The sequence below is a fragment of the Stegodyphus dumicola genome, chromosome 2 (genome assembly GCF_044657685.1).
Source record: "Stegodyphus dumicola isolate Sdum_Otavi_A_Nest chromosome 2, ASM4465768v1".
Classification (NCBI taxonomy): domain Eukaryota; kingdom Metazoa; phylum Arthropoda; class Arachnida; order Araneae; family Eresidae; genus Stegodyphus; species Stegodyphus dumicola.
The window spans coordinates 106,621,958-106,648,649 of NC_140769.1; the positions used below are offsets into that span (position 1 = coordinate 106,621,958).

General features: G+C 35.9%; 1 protein-coding gene across 1 annotated transcript in view; it reads right to left on the reverse strand.

The window, feature by feature from the left end:
• LOC118194940 (uncharacterized) overlaps positions 1-26,692 on the reverse strand; it is a 75,671-nt gene that overhangs the window by 1,422 nt on the left and 47,557 nt on the right. The window contains exons 3-6 of the mRNA XM_085811006.1: positions 24,760-25,564; positions 19,667-19,772; positions 19,491-19,545; positions 13,157-13,427 (exon numbers count right to left, since the gene is read on the reverse strand). Of these exons, the coding sequence (XP_085667132.1) occupies positions 13,157-13,427; positions 19,491-19,545; positions 19,667-19,772; positions 24,760-25,564 (1,237 nt within the window). The remainder of the gene's footprint in view (positions 1-13,156; positions 13,428-19,490; positions 19,546-19,666; positions 19,773-24,759; positions 25,565-26,692) is intronic.

The following is a 26,692-nucleotide window of genomic DNA, read 5'->3' on the forward strand; positions in this document are numbered from 1 at the left end:
AATCCCAAATTTCATTTAATCTGTCTCTAATTGCTATGGAATTATTAAGGTCTGAAAAGTGTCATTTTTATCACTCACTGATTCGCTCGCTCATCAAAAACCTAGACCACTTCTAAGTGACTTAGATACTTGAAATTTGACATCAAGGAAGATCATTAGGCATATACAAAGGAAAAAGTCTAAAGCTTCAAAAAACTACATTATTATCCAGGTTATACCAAATAATACTCATAACGAGCATTTGACAACGTCACCAATAGATGGCGGTGCACCGATCACCGTTTTCCGCGCCACTCAGATGCTAATTAACTTTGCTGAAAGTGAAGAATAAAAACCTGTTTATAACAGGTGAAATGATAGCACAGAGACAAGAGTGCAGAACAGACTCTTTTTTTTTTTTTTTTTTTTTTTTTTTTTTTCATTTTCGTTGTGGGCTCGTGCCTAACTACAGGTGACAGGTGACGGAGGACGGGGACGCCTGGTGTCTAACATAGGTAAGCAGGCATGTGTCCCGCGTCCTCCCCTATTTAGAAGCAACAACTCCCTGGAGCCATAGAAGGCTCCACCGGGAGTTTATAATGATTTGAAACATAGAAGTTACAGTGTCATACTGGAGCGGTTTCAGCTTTACATTGGTGATAGAATAACATAATGCTGTGATTGTACATAGATGCATATAAATATAAATAAACACAGGAGAGTAACAGAGAGAGAAGGCAGGAGAAAGGATGAGAGTAACAAAAGTGAGTAAGAGTAAAGGAGATGTGAAGAAAGAGCATGTGGACATACACTAGCAAAAGCAATAGCATTTACGCATTCATTAACAGGCATTAACACGATAATGCTTATAAACAGTACATTCTGATTTGCGAGACATGCTCTTGATATCTAAATATGTGAACAATGGAATATGTTTAAAAAAAATCGCGCACTACACCGATGCAGTACTTAAGTACTTACAAGTGCACAAGACTGGAGCAGATACACGATATTTACAGATACGCTGATGCTAGTTATTACAAGTACACAATTCCTACAATAGCAAATACATAATACAATTGCTAGCACACTAATATACATGCGCAAATACATGATATTTACAAATATGTTGGCACTAATACTTACAATTGCATGATACTTATTTTAAAAAAAGGCAAATTCACAATACAAAAGCAAATACGCAATTACACATATACAAATACCCTAATATAGATACATTAAAAGCAGATACACATTACAGTTACATCGATTATAATATTATATAGAAATCGTAAATAGAGGGACAATAGCTATGCATGTTGATATATAAATTGAAATATAAATTCCTATTATGTAAATAATAATGCTATTATAGAAATGCTGGTGTTGTGGATTATTCTGGTAATACACCGATATAAGTGCTTGCAATACAATACTTACAGGTGTCAATACTGGAGTAAATGCATGATTTTTACAGATACACTGATATTAATATCTACAGGTACACAGTTCTACGGAAGCAAATACACAATACAATCGAGAATATGCAAATACAAGATATTTACAAATGCGCTGTCACCAGCGCTAACAGGTACATGATACTTACAAAAACAGATTCGCATTACAAACGTAAATACGCAGTTACTCATATACAAGTATGCAGATATAGTACATGCTCTTTATAACTCAAAGCCACAAGTGCCGACAGGTGCACGTATTTACGAAAATGCTGACACTGAGAACAGGAGGACAATAGCCATACAATGTTAGTTGATAAATAAAATTCCTAATATTAAAATATGCTATTATTGAAATACTGGTGATATTGAGATATTTAAAAAATAGTGTTATACTTGCAGTACACCGATACAGGTGCTTGCAGTACAACGCTTACATATGCTGGGGCAAATACATAAATACATAATATTTACAGATACGCTGACAGTGCACTTACAAATACGTGATACAAACGCAGATATGCAAATACACATGAGCACACAAATACATATACGCATTAAAAACCAAATACAAAAATGCTGACAAATGCGCATAGTACAAAACCGTGGCATGATTACAAGATTATGCAGTAGTACAATAAGATACTTCATTATAAAAACTGTAACACAATACAAATGGGGTTATTTACTAATATTAGCTTAATAGGCTGAATATTATACAAACGTTAATATAGTTATTGTCAAATATAAAACACTGAATGCAGCTCTTACTTGTAACATGAGGATTTGAGTGAGTGTCATGATACAGTATCGATGCAATATACGCATATTAGATATAACACGATACATATAGTAGCATAAAAATCATACGTAGTACACCGAATGCTACACTTATTTATAACATGTTGGTGCTAACTATTGTCATTCCGCTAATTATTGGACTCTTAAAGCAGTAGGGCACAAATACTGGGAGGTTGTTATAGGTCCGGATGACATATACGTATAAGGTCATAGGTGTAGAATACATTGTGCTACTGTGGCAGGCAAATGTCTTGGCCATAAGCCGCTATTGTATGAATAATTTTGCATATTTTATTCATGGCCGCTCTGTTCTTAGACAGGAATTTGCGAAAGGCCATGAGGTGTTTGCAGGATGTGGCAGGTGGTAGTTTGCCGTCAAGGGACATTGAAAGAGAAATTGGTCCTGGGTCCCTTCGTCCCCGCATACGCAGTTGTCTGTATTGGAAATACCATGTCGATAGTAGTAACTTGGGAAAGGGCCGTGCCCCGTTATAAAACATACGATCGGCGAGATGGTCATTAAACCCTCAGTAGAGACTTTCAAGTAGAATTCAAAAGTTCTTCGGCCAGTCACTTCTTGCTCCCGATCTTGCTGCCATATTTGCATTGCTTTCCTTCTCAGATTTTGTTTGAGGTGTGAAGGATGTGCAGGTAATGTAACTGCTCTGGCATTGTTGTTCTTGGCCGCCTCCTTTGCAAGTGCGTCTGCCGCGTCGTTCCCGACATTACCGTCATGGGCTTTGACCCAGATCATGTCGATGTGAACTTGTGGGTTGCTTTGCAAAGTCCTTTGAAGGTTGGCTATAAGTGGGGAAGGGTGGCTGTGATTGCTTAATGCGTATATGGCAGATATGCTGTCAGTGAACAGCTTGGCATTTTCTAGGTCGTTGTTAATGACATACTCAGTGGCGCTCGTAATGGCCTGAAAAACGCTATTGTAGGAGTTCAAGGACCCTTTCCATTCGTGTGCCACCCTGCCATCCTGTACGTGGAGAAATGCGCTTCCAACTCCATTATCGTATTACGACCCGTCAGTGTAGAGCACTGTTCTGGTATGCCGTGTGTTTGGTCTTGAGCTGCGTTGTGTTCTTGAGATGTCGACATGCATACCGAGGCCTTTGAGAGCTGGATGTGTTACACGGATGGTCATATTGCGTTGGGCTATACATAGAATTGCCGAATGTGGCGTCTTTTCTTAGATGAATAATTCGTGTATAAGTGGCCTCAAGTTCTGCCTAGATGTGTAGGGGCATTAGTCCCGCTAGCACTTGTGCAGAGTTCGTCGCAGTAGTACGATATGCCCTACACAGACCAAGGGCAAATGGGCGTTGAAGCATTGTTAGCTGTCGTTTCTTGCGAGCCGTCATAGGACTCGCCCAGATGGCTGCGGCGTAGAGCGTGATCTTTTCCCCCACCGCTGCGTAAAGTACTTTTTGTAGATGGGGATTCCATACCCAGTTTCTCCCCTGAAACTGGCGAATCTTTCTTGCTATTACCGAAGTTTTGGTTCGTTGCTCCTGAATATGGGGGATCCATCAGAGACCATAATCCCACACTACGTCGAGATACTTTAGAATTCTTACAATCTTTATGTTTTGCTCCATGAGCTTGATGCAGGGCTCCTGGTGGAGTTGGTGCCTGCTCTGGGAATAATGAGAGCTGCAGATTTGCCAATAGAGATTTTGAGTTTGAGTGCTTTACAGAGGCTGACGAATTTTGCACACGTCTCGCTTCCGTTCCTTTCTATGTCATTACGTGTTCTGCCTTTTACTAGTAGGGCCGCATCATCCGCATAGGCTGTGACGGTAGTGTGCATAAGCCAGTTGGCCTCAAGTATTGCACTGAACGTCAAGTTCCACAAAAGTGGCCCCGCACATGAACCTTGAGGGCAGCTTCTTACTTGCACTTTTGTGGTGATTCCCTGGTTATCAGACATTAGTAATTGTCTGTCTTGTAGGTAATATTCTAGCACGCTATATAAGTTAGCTGGACACCGTGCCTCCCTGAGGGCCTGCTTTATTGCAGGCCACCAAAGGGTATCAAATGCGCTTTGAAGCTCGATCGATATAAAGGCTGTTTGTAGGCCATTGGCTCTATTTGCTTGAATGTGACTGTGGATGCGGTCTAAGGCGTGTGTTGTAGATCTACCTGTCTGGAATCCGAATTGATTGAGGTTGAGATAATTAGTGCATTGGAGATGGAACTTCAGCCAATTTACTATTAACTTTTCATATATTTTTCCCATTGCTGATAGGAGGCATATCGGTCGAAATGATTTTGTGTCCATCGGATCTTTGTCCTTCTTCAAGAACAGAACCACGTGTCTTTTCTTAAAAGCCTGTGGGAAGACTTTGTGGTGGAGCAGCTTGTTGAAGTAAGTAAGGAAGAGAGATGACCGCGCCCTGTATGCAACTTTGAGTGTAGCGTAATCCAGTCCGTCAGGGCCTGGAGCCTTTTTCAGCGGGAGGTATCGAAACACGTGAGAAAGTTCTTTGGCGGCGAAGGGAATGTCGTCCTGTGTGCATGGGATACTGGCGTTTTCCGTTAAGAGTCTTTGTTCTACGGTGTCTTCTTGAGGGTCTTCTGCAGGAAATAAAGAGTTTAGTAAGACAGTAGTTGTGTTTTCTGCTATATTATTCATAGTGCTGGAGATAAGTGGTTGGACGGGAATCTGCGCTGGTTGGAAGACATTTTGCGTAGCCATCTTGTGCAGAACACCATGGGGATTACTGTTGTTGGAGCAGAAGTTCCGCCAGCTTGTGACTTTAGCTGATATTATGGCCTTTTTATACAATGCTCTCTCCTTGCGAAAGGCTTCTAGATATCTAGTTTTATCGCTGTCGTCTTGACTGGCACGTATACGGCGTCTGAGTGCCCGACATTTTTGTCTCTGCTGTCTCAGGTCTCTTGAGCACCAGGAAACTCCTTGAAGCCTCTTAGCCGCTCGTGTGGGCAGGATTTGTTCGCATTCTTGTCGTATGGTGTTAAGGAGCCGATCCGTGTATAAATTGATCTCTTGAGATCCATTAAGGTTGTCAAGTGCCAGTTCTTCAGTGGTGAGGAGATTGGAGAATGCACGTGTGAGACGTTTAATCTTGCTGCCCGGCAGCTTAACTCTTTTAAGAATAGCTTTAGTTGTATCCATATCAATAGAAAAATGGATATATTTGTGGTCGGAGTTACTTTCGTCATCCATGACTGTCCAATCTTTAATGTAGTTGGCGATGTCGTTAGTTGTTAAAGTAAGGTCTGGCCATCCCCTATGATACGAGTTATCATAGCTAGGCGGTACGTTGTTGTTGTTCAGCAAATGGAGACTGTTGAGTGCTATAAAGTCTTCCAGTTCCTGGCCCTTGGGTGTGGTATCCGAATAGCCCCAGATGTTATTATGCGCACTGAAGTCGCCCACGATTATTTGGGGCGTGGATGGGCATTTTAACTCAACATCGCGATAGCATAGTGTGATGTTGGATATGTCATCTGTGGGGAAGGAATACGCGGAAGTAAGGATGAATTGCTTTTCTTTAAGTATGACCAAGATTGCGACGTAGTCTCTCTCCGCTTTGATGATATATGGAGACCATAAAGGGTTGCAGCATGGAATAGCTGCTGTAGGGCGATGGGCATTCGTAGACTTCTTTTGAAATATTTTCCAAGCTAAGGGGAGACTTGCTACCTGCCCGTCTCTGCAGTACGGCTCCTGCAGTATGAGAAAATCGATTTTGTATTGTATCACGTGTTGGACGACTTGAGTTGCAGCTGCTTCCGCTCTCTGAAGATTTATCTGAACGCATTTGATGGGATCTTGTGAACTGCCATTTGGCCTATTTGCAGTGTTTTTTGTGTCTGTTTGAATCTTACTGGGATGCTGTAGATTATTGGCAGCCGTACAGGCTTGCTGTATGCTACTGGACATGGAGCTATTCATATATCGAACTGCGCCGGACGCCGTTCAATGTACCTAATGTATGTCGGGCATTTGACATCGTATGTTGGGTGGGCACTGTGTACACTGCTGTGCGTATGGAAGTTGAAGTATGTGCAGTTGATGCACGTGGGCGTGCGGCCGTTGCATTCTTTGATGCTGTGATTACCTGAACAATAGGCGCAATAGACTTTGTTATTACACCCTTCCTGAGTGTGTCCAAGCTCTTGACATCTATAACATCTTTTGGTGTTGTAGTATTCGGCAAGCCTATGTGCTCGCCAGCCAATTAATAGTCTAGGTGTTTGCAGTAGGCGGTGGTAAGCTGCCGGTTGGCACTCGAGGATCCACTTGACGGCATATCTTCTGTCTTGAAGTCGGTGGAGTACTTTCACTGCTGGTTTGTTGAGACTGAATTCTGCGCTTAACGATCGTACAATTTCCTCCGGTTGGGTGTCCGGTGATACGTTATACACAGCAATTCTTGGAGTCTATGCGTAGGTAGCTTAGTTTTCACCAGTGCTTTGCCTTGCTTGCTTTGTATGGTATTAGCAAGTTTATTGACGTCTTCCTGAGTCTCACAATCTACTGTCAAACCTCCTTTTTGTAGGTTCCTGATGGTTGTTACCTTCCCTCCAAGTTCGGGGAACGGGAATCGTTCATTCAAAGCCGCTTTAAATTCCTTATTTGTTTTTGTTTCCTCTGCTAGATAGATTAGTAGGGTATGCTTTGTAGTAGAATTCACTGCTTTTGCGTATGTCTGTGATCGCGTGACTCTAGTTGCTGTCAGCGGTGTCAATGGAGCTGGTGGTATTTTTTGTACTTCCTGTTCAGTGTTGGTTACTACGTCTACAGTTGTAAGCTGCTTAGTGCTATTTGAGCCTCTAAGCGCTAATGTCCTGAGAGCCTCAAGAGTAACTAGAAATTGTGCACGCAAGTCAGATGGTAGCAGGAAGTGCTCCGTGCAGTTATGCTAATTTTCTTTGCTTCCTCAACGAGAATGTCTATTTTCTCAGCGTAGCTTAGAGACTCGCTTTCTATTAAGCCTGTTGTAACAAGTTCTGGATTTGCAAGAGATGTGTCGCCGTCATTCATGATGTGTTCACTAAAGTGGAGAATCTGGCGCTGCTCAATAACAATTATAATACGATTGCGACTGTAATTGCTGTGCACTATAATCACTATGCACCCAGGTCGTTAAGTGTGTCAGTTAGTAGTAAACACACTATTCTCTATAAACACTATTACCACTGTGCACTGTGGTAATAGTTTTTATAGAGTGTTTATATATGCAAATAAAACAACAGAAAATAAAAAATAATAAAAAGAGAAAAGGGAATCTATACTTTAAAATAAGATTTGAACATTTATATTGTTTAAAAATCTTAAACTGAGCATATCTTTAGAATTTCCGATACACAGTCTCACGTACTGAGAGATAAAAATCTTTTTTCTGTAGAACGTTGCTATTGCTCACTTTGAAATCCTTGAGTTTGTTAATCAAAAATTCGTTAAAGTTTTACAAAATATGAAATCAATAATATAACAAATTCCAAACTTCAAATTTGGGCTCCCAGATGCCCATATTCGCAGTAGGATTACGTCATTCAAAATTGGATAGCTGTAGGTATCCTTGTGTTTTTTTTTTTTTTTTTTTTTTTTTTTTTTTTTTTTTTTACAATGCAAGAAACATACATGCATTTATGCAAATTATTCATTATTTAATTTCTTCAAATATAATACAGGGCGATAATATTTGGTGGCAACAGTTTGAAAAATGAAACAGACATTCAGAGTGATTCCACGCAAAATCGCAAAGCGAAAACAATAGTTTCTTAGGGCCCCTTTGGACTAATACTAAAAAACAGTTATTTAAACTTATTGTTTATATTTTTACTTCCCTTTTAAAATCTAAAATTTAACCCCCCTCCCCCCCAAAAAAAAACAGTGCAGCTTAAAAGCAATGGGAAAAATTGATGGTCCACGTATTTGTTTAGATTTTGTTTTATTTAAGTGTCTAAGTAAGAATATAACTTTTAAATTAGCTTTTCAAAAATTAATGATATCATAACAATAACTTAAATGTGAAAATGGGGCTAAGTTCAGAAGAAAGTTTAATTTCCAATTGGAGAAGTCAAATTTTATGAATGTTATTTATTGACAATTAAAACTTGCCAAGTTAGAAATCCGATATCAAAGAAAATAACAAACTGTTTTTTAAATGAGTTGAAGCACGTTGTACATTCCTACAGCTATGATTAAAGAAACTGCTATGGAACTTGCCATCCGTTAGATCTCAATTCTTTTGCCGGTGACACCGTCTACACCGAACGTCGTTTCTCCCGAACTTGGCCCCTTTTTCACATTTATGTTGTTGTTATGATATATTTATCGTGTATTTGCATTGCAAGAAAAAAGAGGGGGGCCAGTCTTATATCTCCCACTCTACTGGGCCGATTGACGAAATTCAACTTGCGTTTTTCATGTCTCGAAAGCGCGACTTAGGATATGTATTAGATTTATATATAGCTGTAGTCTAATATAGGTATTTTGACACAAAATCGGACTTCTTTAATTCTAAAATAATTACCAATTTTTTCCATATTTCAATTTTACGACTCAAAGTATGCCAAATAACTAAGTTTTGTAAAAATCGCAAGAATAGTTTTTAAAAAATTAGCTCTCAAAATTTTAGCTCCTTAATGTTAATTGAGTTTGGTATACATTTACTAATTTCTCTTTTTTTATTAAACTTATTTGATTCTTCCTTTCACATTTTGAAATTCAGGTTTATTCCAAATAAAATTCATCCATTTTTATGATTTTTTAAATTGGTATTTTTAAATAATTTTTATATTTTTTTCAAAAAAAAATTGTATTATATTCTATAAAATTTTTACCATCATTTTAAAGCAGACTAAGCATACCTGCAAAAAATTACCGTTTTTTATTCAAAATTTCAGAAGATATACGTGAATTTATATCTTGGCGCGTTTTGAAATTTAGCATATTTGTTGAAAGAGATAAAACACCATTGTGATTTAGACACTTTACTAAAATTCTTTCAAAATAGGAACGATGTGGGTTTTCTTCCGCTCATGCACAATCTAAAAATGTAGGAACGAACTGCGTTTCTTTTCGCTCCGGCATAATGGATGGGAAAGGAAAATTGGTTGCCGTATATTAAGTTCACCAAGTGAACTATTCTTCGCGCAAACTGAAAAAATTTCGCCAAGATAAATGTTTGAATTTCTCCGTAAATTTCGCACCAAATTTTACAAAATTTTATATCTAGACATAATTTGAATTGTATAATCAAAATATGGAAAAAATAGTATGTTAATTCAGAAAAAGTCAGATTTTTTGTAAAAATACCTATGTTAGAACAATGCTATATATAAATCTAATATATATCATAAGTTTTTGAGACATGAAAAACGCAATTTGAATTTTTTCAATCGGCCCAGTAGAACGGGAGATATAGATTGTCCCGTCCCCCCCCCTCCGTAGTGTACATACCTTTAAAGACATACTACATCAGTACTTCTAAATCATCTACTATATTAGTTTATCTAAATTTGTTTTTTTTTTTTTATTACATATATGTTGTTGGGCTTATGCTCACTTGTCTGAGGTATAGTCAGGCCAAGCCCACGAAATTCCTCGTTGGCAAAGAGCGCAAGATTACGCTTGTTGTTGGCAAATTGAGCACGTTACAGGCGACAGTGCGATTTGGCTCAGTTCCGCCCCCAATTTTGATGGAGAGTCTCCCGGTGGTTGTTACATATGCATATCAGTTTTATGTCTGTCATTAATCTATCTCCTTTATGCATATCAAAACTATATATATACAATATATATCAGTTTAAAATCTACAATTGGAAAGTTTTGAATTCTTGTGGAGAATAAACAAGATTTGGCTGGAAACAAGATTTTTTTAAGCATTTTAAAACTGTGATGAAAAAGGAAATTCATTTTTACTTTAGCATATGCCAGATTTTAATTTAATACTTATTTTGTATGCACAATTTTTACAATATCTGATAAAGGAAAATAGAGGTTTGTAATCTAAATCAAATGTCCCATTTATGAGGATAAATGACTTTTTGTAGCACCCATCTTCTTTTGTTGGGAAGAAAAGCAAAGTAGCGCATTTTCTAGGTTTTCTTTGTTCTGTTCAGGCTTCGCGTATAAGGTGAGGAATGGAAAAGCTGGCTATTGTTCGTTGCAGTGGAGTTGGCACTTAGATAAGGAGTTGTCATTAATTAAACTTCACACAGTTTGTAGCCAACGGTGGCTTTGAAAATGCGGTCAAGAGCAAGAGACTGACGTTAATTACCGAGGGGAAAGTAAACGGCTGTGTCAGGGATCAAAAGGGAAGACATATTTTAAAATAAAAGTGTTTTTAGGTCTCATTCAGTATCAGTATATTAGGAATATATATCGCGCGCTGGAGATAGAAATGTTTTTTTCGTACAGTGTTGCCATTGCTCGTTTTGAAATCGCTGAGTTTGTTAATCAAAAATTCATTAAATAACTTTGAGCTTTCAGATGCCGATATTCTATGGAAGATTACGTTATTCAAATTTTAATGGCTCTAGGTACCATCGTTTTATCACAAGCGAGAAACGTACATGCATTCATGCAGACTCTTCATTATTTAATTTCTTTAAATGTAATACAGGGCGATAATATTCGGTGGCAACAATTTGAAAAGTGATTCGCCTTTTATAGTTTTCAACGCAAAATGCCAAAATGAAATTGATAATCCTTCTGGGCAAATTGCCTCTTTGGACTAATAATGTATTCTTAAGAGTGATGGTCTGATGCCTAGCAGTAAGGGTTTGGAATCAAGAATATATTTCGCAGAACCATTATATTACTTGCAAGTATTTCATTAACTGATATCGTTAAATTTTGAAATTTCATATAAACTAGAAAAGGGATATAAAAATTAGGAAATATTTTATTTTTAAATAAACATTCACTCAATTTCCCGCAGTGATTTATCAGGTTAAAACTTGGGAAAAATACTTAGACAGAAAAGGATTAAATACCTATTTTAATGATAAACACTTTATACAACGAAAACGGAACTGTTGCATTAAAAAATTAGCAAACACATCAGCGTTTCTTAGAATCCCAGAAATTCGTCATCACTGTTGCTAAAATCATAGTTATTTTCACTTAGGTTGCCACTGTAACTAGATTTGCCACTTTCCTAAAACACAATGTCATCCTTATATCCACCTAGTGCACTGCTAATTCCACATTTGAAAAGTCTTTTAAAAAAAATTATTGTAGGATAAAATTGGATAATAGGATAAATGTATTTTTCAGTATTAACTTCATTCTGAAGAATTTTCTGTAGTCTAGTTTGCGCTATTTTATTCATAAGTCTCAAATTAAAAACAGTTTAATGTTTATATGTCATTAGAAAATTAACCAAAAAGCAGCGACCACAATGTAATTGAAAAACAGTCCTTAGACGTGAAAATGTTAAAGGCTATTTGGGTTAAGACTATTTTCTCAGATACTCAGCTACTTCGCATACATGGAACATAGCATTCAAAATGAAAAATTAAATATTTACTACAAGTTGATTGATGTAACAAATATCTGTCTTTTTACTCCTACTTTTAAAAAAGATGTTATTTGCCTTACAGTTTATAGTTCAAAAATACATTTTCATTGTACAAAATTGCATTTATTCGAAGAATTAAATTTGTATTTTCCTCTGCATAAAAATTGAATGTAAAGAAGTTAGATGTTTAAACGACCCCCACATTTTCTCTAGACCACGAGCAACATTATCCCCTCCTTTTCAGCCCCCCGTGAAAAAAGGAGTTCTAAATTTACGACCTGACCGCATATAGGGTGATTTCGTAGCCGAAATAGCCAACAACCACAGATTGTTATCACTATTCTCCACAAGACACGGCTTCTGTCTTCAGCCCTTAACTTTCATTTTCCTTTAGCGAATGCTTATTCTTATTTAATTCATTTTTTTTTATCGATGATGTGAAAGTTATTGTAATTAATTTACAAAGGTGCTTAGTAACCAAAATGCCTCGGTCCTTGGTGCAGAAGGGTTTGTTAATGTTTTTTATCCTCCCGCTTAGCTCGCAGTCTTCCAGTCCCCCTTTTTTTTGGGGGGGGGGGGTCTTTCTAGCTTTATTACTAAGCATAATTTTATTCGCAGCAAAATTGCAAAAATTTTTAAAAGAGCAATGCAGCATATAGTATTTAGAATTCCCGATGCAGCATAATATTTTTCTATTTTTTGAGTCTTTTCTCAGTTCATATCAATATTCAGTTTTCTTAGTAAGATGGCTTAAAAATTTTTTCTTTTTTTTTTAAGTATTAACATTTTGCTTATTAATTTTATTAAATATGACGTTTTTCGGACTTATCCCACATAAATTCCTGGGTTTTCTTTGTTTCTGTTGTCTTTGTTCCTAGGTTTATACTGTTGGAAAACTTATACTTTGTGAAATTTAATTTATTCGACCTCTAAGTTACTTTTTGTTTCTTCTAGTTAAAATGTTTTAATGCATAAAACTTTGACGAGTTTTTATGACCAGTTTTGCTTATTAGAGACCGAATTTTATTTTAATTATCTTTATCAGGATGAGACCCACGTACTTTATACAAGACTAGTATAAGAATTTAAATTTCCCATATTTTGCTTAAAAGAGGTAATATATGCAAAATTATGATAATCTGAGTGTCTACCATTCGTTTCTTAAACTAGAATTCTAGGCCAACGACCAACTACTTTACAATAGTTTATAATAGTTTTAGTAATTTCCAATAGTTTACAATTTATAGTCTTAAGTGATTAACAGCTAGTTCCTTACATACAGTGATTTCTGTACACATTCTTATAAATCTAATCAATGAGCATTTAAAAGTTACTAATAAGATAACAAGCGAGAAAATGTAAGATAAGAAATTTAGTGAAAGTATGGAGAATTGCAGCATATTTTAATACCTTTGTGGCAGAGCTTCGACCAGAAGACTAGTTGCTGAAACTACTACTGAGTTTTCCTGCAGTAGTCTGTATTCTCTGGTATAAGACATCTTGGCTTCAGACGCTTTCAAAGCAGCTGGGTACCCAACCGGTAGGGTGGGCACGTTGTCTATACTCACAGGAATCGATGTTATACTTAATTCACCAGGGAATACCTCGCAAAAAGCTTCTTTGATTGCCAATACATGCGTGTCTTCACCTACCACGGTCAATATCATAGGCTTGCTGTATCCTGCATGTTAAACAAACGTTTTATAAATTTCTCCGAAATTTCTTAAAAGGAAATGCTATTTAGATTTAAAAAAAGCATATCTTTAAATGGTATTCTTTAACTAATTTCAGAGTCATTAGGTTATTTTGAAGCAGGATACATGAAAAATCAGCAATGTCCTTGCTGAGACTCGAACACTGGACATCTCGAATACGCCGTATCAAGTATGCTTTCAATTACAGAACGAAAGCATGCGGAAAGGAGGGAAAACATACTTTATATACTCTCCCTTTTAAAAAGCGACTGGTGATCAGGGGACTCAACTGCAAAATCCTGATGGGGACGAATTATCGTCCACCACCTTTTAGTTCGGAAGCCACTTGTTGAATCACTAGGTTATTTTGCAACAGGAGACGTAACAAATGTGCAGTGCCCTCGCCGGGACTCGAGCCTAGGACCTCTCGAATATGCATAGGGTATACTTTCAATTATACCAGGAAGGCATGCGGGAAAAGGGAGCAAATACCTTGTAAATACATTTTGAAATTCACAAATTAAATTGACAGCATGCGTTTTGATGTAAAAAAATAACTGATAAGCATTAGGACATAAATATAATAAGTGCTGGGAACATTATATCACACTACAATTAAATGACCACTGCAATTAACTGTACCAATAATATTAAAGAGGTGTCCACGGGGTCAAACCATTAATGCAACAAATGGAAAGTACATTTATATTTATTGTGTAGAGTCATTAGGTTATTCTTTTGAAGCCCCATGTGTTAATTGCTCACTTGGCAAAAAATCGCACTGGTGAAAGCGCATGCGGATAAAAGCCCACACTAATAAAAGCTCGTCTTCATAACAGCCCACCCTGAAAAAAGACCCGATGAAACCTATGTCATGTAGGAGAGAATAATTTTACATCATTTTTGGGTCATATAAAACAAATGCATAAAAAATGTAAGTGAAAAATAAATCAAATTAGATTAATAACTAATAATTAAATAATAAATTAAATTAACAGAATCCATTTTATTTTGGAAATTTATTGGGAATTTAGCTCTGTATATATATATGTATATATTTTTTCGTCACATGAAGGTATAATATTGTTGCTGCCTACGGGTTCATAATGGATGGAATGCAACCAGAATCGATGATAGCTTGGTAAAATTTTTACCAAAAGAAACACTTCAAAATTCTCGACCATTCCACAAATTTACTCTTACAGCTCTTCTCAGTATCACAAAATACAATCAATAGTTATACACTTCAAACTATAAAGAGCCTTAAACACAGCGCAATGCACGCGTCTAAAAGGCGAAGCTCATACGAAGATCTCTCAATACTGAATACTCTCAACACTCATTACTGAATGCACTCAACACTCAATACTGAACTAAGCAACTGGGAATTTATGCTCTCTCCGCTCTTATATAGTTTCCTCCCGGCTGCCGCGAAATCTCTAGTACCTTCCATTCCTCGAAATTACTGGACGGCATATACAGTTAAAGTTGCATACAACAGCCAGACACTGTTACAGTTACATAAAAGATCAATTGCACTTATTCAACTACAGTATCAATTATAGTTATGCCGACCCCGGATCAAAATGTCCCAAAATGCTGCGACTTTGGGCGATTTCTCGCCAAATTAGGCAAAAAACTTAGTTACCAAAGCCATCGCCAGCTTTGCGATATCTTGCCAATTTAGCGAGATAGCCGCAATGTTAAATAGATTTGTAGCTTTATACTTATTTTCCAGCAGAGCACGGCTTTTTTAAGCTTTTTGATGTTACATTATACAAAAGCTACTACAATTTTACATATAATTTCACTAAAATTATTTACATAAGTACAAAATTCGAACAATTATTTATGTTTTTCGGTACGAAGACCTAAAAAGAAAAGGGCAGTTTTAAGTGCGTTTTTAACCAACATTAATTATAAGTCCGCTAATCAACAATGTTTCTTCTTCTCAATGTTTTCATACATTCACTACATTAAATAACATTATGCAGAAATTAATACATACATTAAACACTGAGCCTTTTCAGTTACAAATCTCCGGAATATCCATATTAACCATACTGATGAAAATGACTGCTATTAGCTGAAAGTCAGCTTTCTGGTACATGCAGTATTGAAGAATAATCAAAGTAGCATGTGATAATTCTCTGGTTGTTAGGCAGGGAATGAAAAATTTGATGCTGTTTGATGGAGGTGATTCTAACTTACATCAAACCATAAACTTTTCGAGACCAAAGAAAGTGTTCGCGAAATGTGTAGTTTGTAATTGATAGGTTCCTAAATAAGAGATTCCACTATACAGCAGATACGGAATAAAGAGTCCAGTAGTAAATTTAGTGAAAGGACGAAGAAGAATCGAAGAATGTAAATTGATATTGAAGTGTTCACTTACGGCAGAGTACGGGAAAATTATCAGTGAAAACTGTCATGTTTGATGAAAATCACCCCTAGAGACAGAATCTGAGAGTCTCGTACTCCTCTTCCCTTACCAAGATGACATCTGGACTGACTGGATTAGAATTTAGATGAACTCTTTCCACAAAAACTTTACAGTTCAATGTTTGAAGTTAATAAAATGTCTTGTGGTATCAAAACGATGAGGAGGATTAATTAAACACGATGACTTACTTCACTGTGAATGTAATTGCTGCATACAAAATCATTTATTTTCGAGTGGTATATTCATGCATCATCACTAATGGCACCAACGGCCCGTCATATTAACCGGCATCTTTCGCAAAATCGGAGCTATCCGCAGTTTTTCTGAAACTGCGGATAGCTTAAGCCTTAAGTAACTAAGTTACAGTTATCAGTCCGTAGTTTGGGACAGGTACAATAAAGGTATCTTTTTGCACCAAGTAGCAAAGAAGGGTCATGAACTTGCTTTTCATTGGAATCACGTGAAATACCTCACGAGGAACAGCACTTGGAAATATATCAGTAAAATATTGCGCGTAGGAGTAATTCTTCAAATTAGTTCTACAAAAATGCTTTCGAGGAAAAGTTTCCATTGATGTTTATTGCTGAAAATAATAGACCCTTTAAATGCTTAAAAAGTTTATTCCAGAAATCTGCCAACTTGGCCTCAATCCTTAAGCATACTTTTATGTTCTGTAGCTTAACCCTTTGTTGCATCATGTCACTCTAGTAGACAAAAGTTTAAATTTGTTTACTCTTCTGTAAATGCCAAGTTAACAGATTCCATTTCTGTGTTTATTCTTTCAATGTTATTAGAACTTTCAACTGTTGATCATAGATGGCTATATAGCATCACTAAGTAAAGCATTGCTATTTGGAAAAGGGCTGCTACTTCTGTTTCCAAGTACAATTTCTCATAGTAAACATTATATAATATTGCTTGCATTTTTTATACTGCCATTTTTTATTCACAATTAGTAATTTTAGACATTTTATTTTAAATGTCAGTTTGAGAAAATTGTAGAATGCGTAGATAAAGATCTACCGAAACGAGTGAATTGAAACCCAAATGTACTGCTTATCAAGCCAAAACACCACTGGAAATGTTTATGTTTGGCAAGGAATTTCTAGAACATTTGACTTTTGAATCCAATAGGTACAGGTTACAAAATCGTAGCAAAATGAATTCAATCACAATCGACGAAATGAAGGTATTTTGGGGGATCTGAACATGTCAGTTGCAGATTCACCCTTTAGAAGATGGTAATGATCACTGCAAACAAGGCAGGAAATGATTTCAAATGCAATGACCGTAAATTGTTGGGAAGAGATTGTATGCATGTACGTATATGCATGCTGTCCACTGTAGTGAACAAACTGTAGCAATTATTTAAAACGAAATTTGAATAATTTTTTAAAAATTATTACTAAGGTTATTTTAAGTAGAAAAAATACAAACATATTCGTTTAACTTCTCTAGATTATTCGTATGCAACAAAGGGTTAAGACTGCCTAACTACCACATGCTCTTATACTGTGATATTGTTTCTTAAACTGGTCTCAGCACGAACTTCATCGCGCTCTTACCAACACCTCAGGTGCCCCTTAACGGGGATTCCTCGCGTATGAGACCTTATTTGAATTGCCACTAATAGGTGAACTAGATGGGGGAGAAAAAATATAGGCCCTTGCCTATAATTACTGTGTTGCAAGAACACGGAGATAGGGTGTCTTAATATGTCCTATGTTGTAATATTTGCGTGCGAAATCCCTACATGAAACAAAAATTTCCCTTAGGACCTTTGTGAATATGAAAAGATGAGAAATAAGAAGTAACTATGCAAAAGACAGGAATCAAATGTCAAATGTGAATAGATGGGTGGCATATGGGAAGAGGCTGAAATCATCTTCTAGGAGCTCATACTTAAAGTTATCGGCAAAGTGAACTGTGTCGTTGCTGACAGCTTTCTTGAAAAAGTTATTGTTAATCTTTTCGATGTGAGTTTTGATATCTTCGATTTTAAGATCTTTGTGTAAATCCTCATTACGGAGGAACCAGGGTGCTCCCGTGGTTTTTCGCAGGAAGGTATTTTGGAATGTTTGGAGCTCAGAGTTTGGGAAATCAAACTTAGGTGCGGTACACCAGGCCGGTGAAGCATATACGAGTATGCTAACTGCACATTCTTAATTCGAATCCAATTATGGATTTGACCACTTGTATGATCAAGAGTAGCCAACAGTAATAGTAACAATAGTATCAAAATACTGTAACAACAGTACAGTAGGAATGAAGAATGGCGTGAACACAGTACTTTTTATTCATCAAATGAATTATTATTCTTTAAATTTCTGTAATGTAAAGTTATATGAGTTATGGTACATTTACGAATATAACCTGATCCTTGTATTAATTATTGTTAGCATATTTTAATTGATTGCTCTGATCTTAGCTCTCCAGAATCGTTGCATATTTTTAATAGTATTATATCTTTATCTGGGATGTTGGAGGCAAAACCCAAGTAAATATTTTTTTATATTTCTGAAAGACAAAAACGTTTTTCCTTTGTTTAACTGTTATTGTTTTTAACTGTTATTAAACAAAGTGATGCTCGATGATTTAAATTTTGCTTTACACTTTTAATTCGAATGTAATGAATTATCATATTCCGTACGTATATGTTTATATGATTTGTATTTTGGGACGATTTTTAATGTTTTCAAAGTTTTATACTTGGATTACAAATCTTGCGTCTGGCGCAGATAACCGGAAGATCATTTTGCGCCATTGATCAATAAATTAACTTATAAGTCATGAGGTAAGGTTGCTTCAAAATTTAGCCAAAACTGAAAATCAGAGTATAAGCTGAATTTAAAATCGCCTATAAATCCAGCTATATATATATTAACAAAAGTGCGAATAACTTTTCATCTAACTTCTCTAGACCTGCTGGATGGGTTGAGGAGTTCCACCTTCAACTTCCATTCGATGATAGGCAATAGCAATGCAGAATGAAAGGCACTTTTGTCACCGATAATTTCTCTTACTTAATTCTTCTGTTTTAGGACATGGACATCATTTGACGCTTTGGCAATAACGGAACGAATTTTACTTTGGTTTAACTTGTGATAATAACTCTCAAGGGATCACAAGTGTCCCCCCTTCTGAGTTGCGCTTTCACTTCTCCAATTATAAAATACAATTCCTTGTTTCTACTGTGAAAAGTACCTGGACAAAAAAGGAGAGCCAATTCTACTAGATTTAAGGTAAAAGTTACCACTTTTGCTGAGCATTGCTATGGATGGAACTGTAAATGATATAATCAACAACCCAGATGAGGATGTAAACGGGGAAATGGAGAGTAATCTCGTTCACTCGCGCTTCCCGTGAACTCAGAGAGACTTCTGGGAACTTTTTGAAGTTTCTGAATCGCATATACACCTTGAGAAATTTCATTTATGTAAAACAGAATTAAATGAAATAATAACATTTTTAAATTATTTAATCTGTAATATAATTACAGTGATCGAATTATTCGAAAGTCATTTTGAACTTATCTAAAAGCCGACCCCCAACCTTCAATAGCAAAATTAGCAAACATACAGTAATTATAATTTCTTAAGGAACGTACCGAACAGCTGATTTACTTCAAATTCAAGAGTGTTCAGAAAAGAACTAAATGACGTCTGGAAAAAAGAAAAAAAAAAAAAAGAAAGAAAGAAAAAAGAAATATGAGCTTAGCATAACTGCTGAAAAGGGTACTTTAAAAGTAAAGTAGTATGAATAAATCGTTGTGAGATAACTTACTTTTGCTCCTTCCAAAATAGTGCGAATATATTTGTTTCGACGGAACCACCTGCAGAGTTTCAAGCTATGCTTAACAACCTTGCAGATTTTCTTACTGCATGTGCTCCTGAAATAAAATTTTTAGATAATTTATTTAAGCTCCCATATTATAACAAAATATACGAGTACACACAACATGACTTCCTTAAAAGACCTAGTAAATTATACACATTTTTTGCTGCGCTTCATTTAAATTTATTTCCTCGAATTTCATTACAGACGTATATTTCTCAAGTGAGTGAGAACTGAGTGAATTCAATTCTCACTTCGCGGTACAGCAAAAATAAAAACTCAAAACATCTTCATTAAAAATTGTAAAATACAGAAAAATCTAAAACACCAAATACAATTAAAAACAGTTAAGAAAGCAATTTTTACAATTAAAATAAAGAGTTTCTACGCCAAACCAAGCCATTAGGCCAACAAGCAGGAAGACAAAAAAGCTTCGGTGCACAAAATTTAAAGTTAACCTTTGGTCCCACTGAGCGAAAAGACATTGAAGTTGGTTCAACTATTGACTTAATTCATTATGCCACTAAGAATTTCAAATGTAATCAGATAGACGACATGTTAGACACGTTAGACACTTAGCGGCTACTTATACTTTTACATGCCTATATATGTAAAAGTATAAGCATTTTATACATACCACGTTTTTGGTAATTCTACAACTACTGCATACAGATTAACTACAGGCATAAAAACCTTAATCGGAACATAAGAACAACATAATTCAATCACTTTTAAAACAAAAAATGCACAATTTGCCAACACGTAAGAGTTTAAAAAAAAAAAAAAAAAAGTTCAACCGACCCGGGTAAATATATATACACCTTTTTACCCCTGTATTTATATATACTATTACAGAAATATTTTACAAAAGAGATATCCCAAATCAATAATTTATATTTAATTTCCTTCATGTCTTTGTGGGTTTGGTTCTAAATTTATTCCTTTTTTGACTGTAATTATATGTATACACACACAAGGTGTTTCAGCAAATCGGTTACAAACTTTCAGGAGAGATAGTGTACATCTAGACGATGGAAAATCACATAGCAAATGCATTGTTGGAAACGCTTTCCTGTAGCTATAGCGACAACACGAAACACAAGAAAGGAAGGACACGAGCACGTTGAGAATTTAACACATTAGTCGAACAGTAGCAGGAATAGCCTTTGGGAGGGTGCAACTTGGCAGATTTTCTGGGGTGTGCCCAGTCATTATCCTCTTTCCTCGATAATGAGTCCGAAACATCCTTTAAAGGAGGTCCCGTCTCAACTTGTGTTTTGGGAGGATCCTGTTCATTTCCCTTTTTCTGCTTTCTGGAGTCCTTTTCCCCGCATTTTTGATAATTCGGATCCCAATCTTTATGACAGGATTCTCGGACTTGTTCAGCTAATTCAATTTCCACTTTCCGCAGATCAACATCACAATTTTTTCTTTGTGACTTCTGGTGTTGCAGGTGTTCGATAAATTTAAAGGTCAGAAAAATCTGAGCTTCTTCATCCTTATTCATCTTCTGTTTATAATAACCTAAATTTGCCAAAAAGGTCTTTCACATAAGCAAAGTTTATTGTATCTGAGTACAAATTCCGCACGTTGCGAGCAAAATGCAGGAGCATGAATACAGCGCGAACTTCACGTATGAAGGCAGACGTTCGTACCAACTTAACGTCCTAGCTCTCCGACCCGTATTTATGCTCTGCAGCACGGGCTCTGGAAACTTCTAGAAGAATCTGTCTTAGAGCTTCGAAAATGTGTTTCATAAATCTTGCATAAAATCGCCCACTTGGCAACCAAAACTATCGTCAAAGCCCGTCAACAACGAAATTGCATAAATATCGCGTTCTAATTGAGTGACTGCTGTTGCATTCAGAATTAAAAGATTTGCATTTCTAAGAAAAAAAAACACACACATAAATGCAATAAATAAACAATGAAAAACACCACAATGATGCAGAAAAATATGCAATCAGAAAAAATGCAAATATTTATATCATCGCCCCCTCCTAAAAGACTCCACGTCCTGGGCTGTTTCCCAAAAGGGCGAAACTCCACATATTCGTAACGTAACTTTCTGCACATTTTATTGGTGAAAAAAATTCTGACAAAAAAAGTCGTCCGTATGGTGAGTTATAAATGAAGGCATTCTGCATTGAAGATAAGGTGACTATTATTCGAAAAATACGGGGTACAGACAAATCGATATTTGCTGGGAACATATTTTACCATATTTATAGACGGTATAATATAGAATATCGGGATTCAATAATTTCAGCTTTGTTTCAGAAAAAAATTAGAAAAATTTTAATACGAGCTTAAGGATTTTGAAAAAAATATTGCTGAAGTGATTCATTGTTTAAAGAAACCTAATCTATCAATATCTGGGCAAATGCTTCGGGTAAAAGGCGGTGCATTTTCCAGACATTTTGGAAAGACTGTTCTTTTATGCCCAAATGGTTAGTTGGATAGGTTTAAGAAGCGGAATAGCATTTCTTCAGAGAAAATTGTTGGAGAATCAAGCAGCGTTACAAAATCAAATGTGGAGAAATAGGGGGGGAGTTGAGATGATATCTCTAGTCAGCACTAAGGAAATTTCAATAAAGCTAAATATAAGACATCGCTGACATCAAAACTCTTTGAAGAAGATTTATGAGAGTGAGTTGAAGACTTTTAACCCAAAAAGAAGCAAAAAGATTCTTCACTTTATAACAACTGTACGACACACTCAGGTGTTGAAAACTTAGAATGAGTTAAGTTTATTTCTTGCTCTCGGACGCTGATTCGAAGTCACAATTTATATTGTTACGAAATGTCAAGGCGCGGTGAGATGGCTTCCCCGCAAAGCAGTTTTAGGGTTGCCATAAAATGGCAAAGGAAAGCAATGTTGCCACATTTGGCGAGAAATCGCCCATTTGGCGACGTCTGGCGACACAATTGGCGATATGCCATGGACGAATGGAGAACCTTCTGGAAAGAATTCGTACCGGTTTAGCCCAGAATGTTCTCGAACACCAGCCAAAAGCTATATAAACCCTGCTGGTACGCGGAGAGTAAGTAGTAGCGTGTGTGTCTCTTATCGAGTGTGTGTCTCGTGTAGCGAGTCTAGTCCCTACGGAGTGGATCGAGTTGACAGCCGGGCAGCGAGGGCCGACTGGGTCGTCGAGTGCACCGCAAGTCTCATAGTATATCGCGGTTAGTGCATCGTTGAGAGAGCGTGTTGAGCTCCGCGAACTATGAACCGAAGAGTCGGGAGCTGTGCTCGTGTGTCGTCGAGTGAATCGCGAGTTGTAGCGTGGAGAGTCTCGAGAGTACGTGAAATTCCGAGAACGACCGAGCAGAGTCGGGAGCTTTGCAGTGAAGCTGTTTCCACCGTTATTGCCTGACAGTGTGAAGGCTGTGTCACTCATTGTTCCAGCGTGTTTAGAGTAGATCTTCGACGACTGTAAAAAGTGTTATTGGAGCTGTCCCGACAATATTGGCTAAATAAAGTGTGTTTCGATACTTCATCAAGTGTCGTCGTTATTCACTCCAAATCTACGAACCCCATACGAAGGTGAAGGAGGAAAATAACGTAACAATATTTATCGAAATGTGATCAGGAGTTTTTAATGCCATTACAGGAAGTAGCTCGTTTTTAGCATTTTGGAGAAGCACCAATCAATAAGATTATAAAGTTTAATGATGCAATGCTAATGCTAAAAATTTCTCGGCGATTTGTTGCAGAGTCAGATATCTTAATTTATTTTTAATTTGGTGGTCTAGCAAAGGATGTTGAGAGGAAGATGATGAAGACGAGGATTTGTTTGTCGTTAAACAGCTAGAAAAAAGTAGATTTCAGTATTTTCAGATTGTGAAACGGACCATTTTCAACCATGAGACCATGGCACTGATATAAGTGAAGATACTGTGAAAGAAATTAAAATGAAAAATACAGTCATTGAAGAATCTTCTCTTGCTGATGAAAATGAAAGAAACGCAACAACGGAAAGTGAACTTTAATACCATAGCGGATGCTAAGCTGGTAGTGCGCGTCATTAATAAGTTATTTTATTTTATTTTTTATTTATGTATTTATTTTGAAATAAGTGTTGTAAACACACAGAATCAAAAGTGATAGATCCTTTTCTATTTTTGGATCAAAACGTAGATAAAATTTTCCTGCAATCTGCTTCCTCCCAGCAGAAGTTTATAGCTTATTTTTATTCTTAGAAATAAATTAAAAGTTAAAGGTACATTCATGAATATTTATATTGAGCATTTTTAGTCTTTATTGATAAAATAATCATACATACTTATAAATCAGTATTTTACAGAGAGATGTATAATTCACGGGAAAAACCAAGACTATAATATTTATGTTGTGTAATTTAGCTTGTAAAATTATTAACATAGAACCAAACTAGAAAAGAGCAAACACAAAATTTAACAATTTTACATAATACCATTCGTAATGAAATCTTAATATTACTTTCCTAAAATTAGATTTATTACACACTTCTTTTGATAGGCATAAAAAAATTAATCGGTATACTTTATCATTTATTTAGTTATTTGCCTTCATTAGTCAATTTTTCCACTTTTTAGTGAGATAATTCATTTTTGTCTCGACGCTAGTGACTATCGGATATAGCGAATCAAACTTTAGGTCTGTCGAAGTTCATTATAATGGGGTTCCAACTGTAAACTGAATATTTATGACTGCATAAAGGAAATAAAGGTCCATTAAAAAAGTAAATTTTACAAATTATATGCTTTACGAAACTAACAATTTTATAAAAAATTCGAAGTTAAAAAATTAAGAATTTGAAATTTAGTTGAAATGTTTTTAAGATGAACGGTCAATCAATGTGTATAGATTATAGTATTACAAGTGTCCGCATGTTACATTAGGGACTTAAATTTTAGGTACTGTTGAAGTTACTCTTGGGAAATTATTCGCTACTCCTAAAAGTGGCATACGGATGCATAAAGTGCGTAAGTAAAAGTCAAAATAGCTCTAAAAGTTTTTCTGAAAGAATTATATTAAAATGGAAGGTGAAAAAGTTTACCTTCCTGGCAGTACTGGTGTTAATGTAGCTCTCTCTCTGCTCCAACTGTCAAAATTTGCTCCGTTGCCATGGCTAATCCTTTCACTAAAATCAGAGAAAATAATTTGATGGTTTTCACAGATAGTGTCCCAAAAGAATGTTTCTTGATTCTGGGCTTTTTTATATTTGATAAATCTTTGGTAAATTAGGTTTTCATTATTATCAAGTACTTGATCTAAGAAACTATTCGTTGCATTTTCGGTGACATTAACCGTTAAAGCTAAATTTTCAGATGCAGGATTACTGTTCATCTCTTCGATTTCAACGACGTCTGAACTAACTGGACTTTGGATTACAGCAGGACAATGAATCAGTTCATTAAATTTGCAGTCCCGCTCCGTCTTTAATATAACTGAATTTTCTGCTTCATTCCCGTGAGCTGTATTTCTTGCTTCATCCCCATAACCTAATTCAAGTTCATCAGAGTTATTTTTTAAAGATTCTGTTTCCGGTTGATAGGAAGGCAGTGTGGACAATGGACAGTAAATCGCTTCGTGAAATGTAGGGTTCATTTGCGAGTTCGTTGTAATCGGTTTTCTTGCTTCATTCTCTTGAATTAAGTTCACTTCATAGCTGTTACTTTTAAAAGATTCTGATTGTACATGATTGGAATCCTTCACATCTATCACACAGGGAAGATTAAGAAAACTAAAATTACTTGCTGAGTCTGAGACCTCATTTTCACTTTCCTCCCAATTCCATGAAGTAGAGAAAGAATTGCTTCCTTGATGTGTATTTGAGAGGATATTTTCATGAAAGTCGTTTTCTGTTGAAGGGAAGACACAAATTACTAATTAATTATAATATGTTAAAGGTAAAGTATTTGTTAGCTAAAAAAGAAACCAAAATAATTATTTACTGTTTTGATTTCCGTAAAGGGGAAAATGGAGAAAAAATTCCTTTGGTTATAAACTAAACGCTTTTATGTCTGTTTCATCTTGGAAAATGAGGGAAAGTTACCGAAGCGCTCCAGGGATCGGCTAGACGAAATCACTGTGAAGTAATTTCTTCGCCCTAAACTCGATTGCTGATAAAAGAATGGCTTCTTTAAGAACGTTTCCATTGCTTTATAATATGAAAAATTAATACAAATTTCTTTGCCTTATGTCTTCAACAAAAACATCTAGAATTACAGTATCTTGTGCCATTTCTGAGACTGAAACTTTTCCGATCATTTGTGACTATTGAGGTTATTACCGTATCAATTCGAATTCAAGCCGCAACAAGATTTGAAAATTGACAAATTGGAAACAAATAATAAAAATTAGCCTCCCTCGAATTTAATTCTATTCAGATTTTCAAATTAGGGAACTGAAAAAATTGATAAAAATAAAAATGATTCTACATTAGATATTTAAAAATGAGAAACAGCTTTATTTACTTGCGTATATGATATAAATATAGTAAGCTATCTGATTTATTGAGAATCTTGTTCGGGTATTCTACTGCTTTGGAGGTCTGTACTTTCAGAATTTGCATTCTCATCGTCATTGTAGCAGAGCACATCAACTCAGTCCCATTTAAATAGTTCGTTACATAACATCTTAAAAAAGTAATTTCTTCGAGGATTCCAATACTGCAAAACCCATTGAGCTATTATAGAAGATGATATTGTTTTATTTTACCAGTTTGTGTCAAAGAATATTTTCTCGACTATACCATGTTTAAGGGTTTATATTCTATCCCTAAAGTGTTTGTTGACAGTCACACCAATTGCATAAACAGTGAAGCAATGACTCGATTATTGGAAAGTGGGAGATCAACAGAAATAATAATATGTTAAAATGTTCCTTTTGAATTTTAACTGCACGCTAATTTTACGTCTTAAAAATATGAAGGAAAAGTACGCCTCTTATTTGAAGTAATACGGTAATTATTATAGAATAAAGGAAGC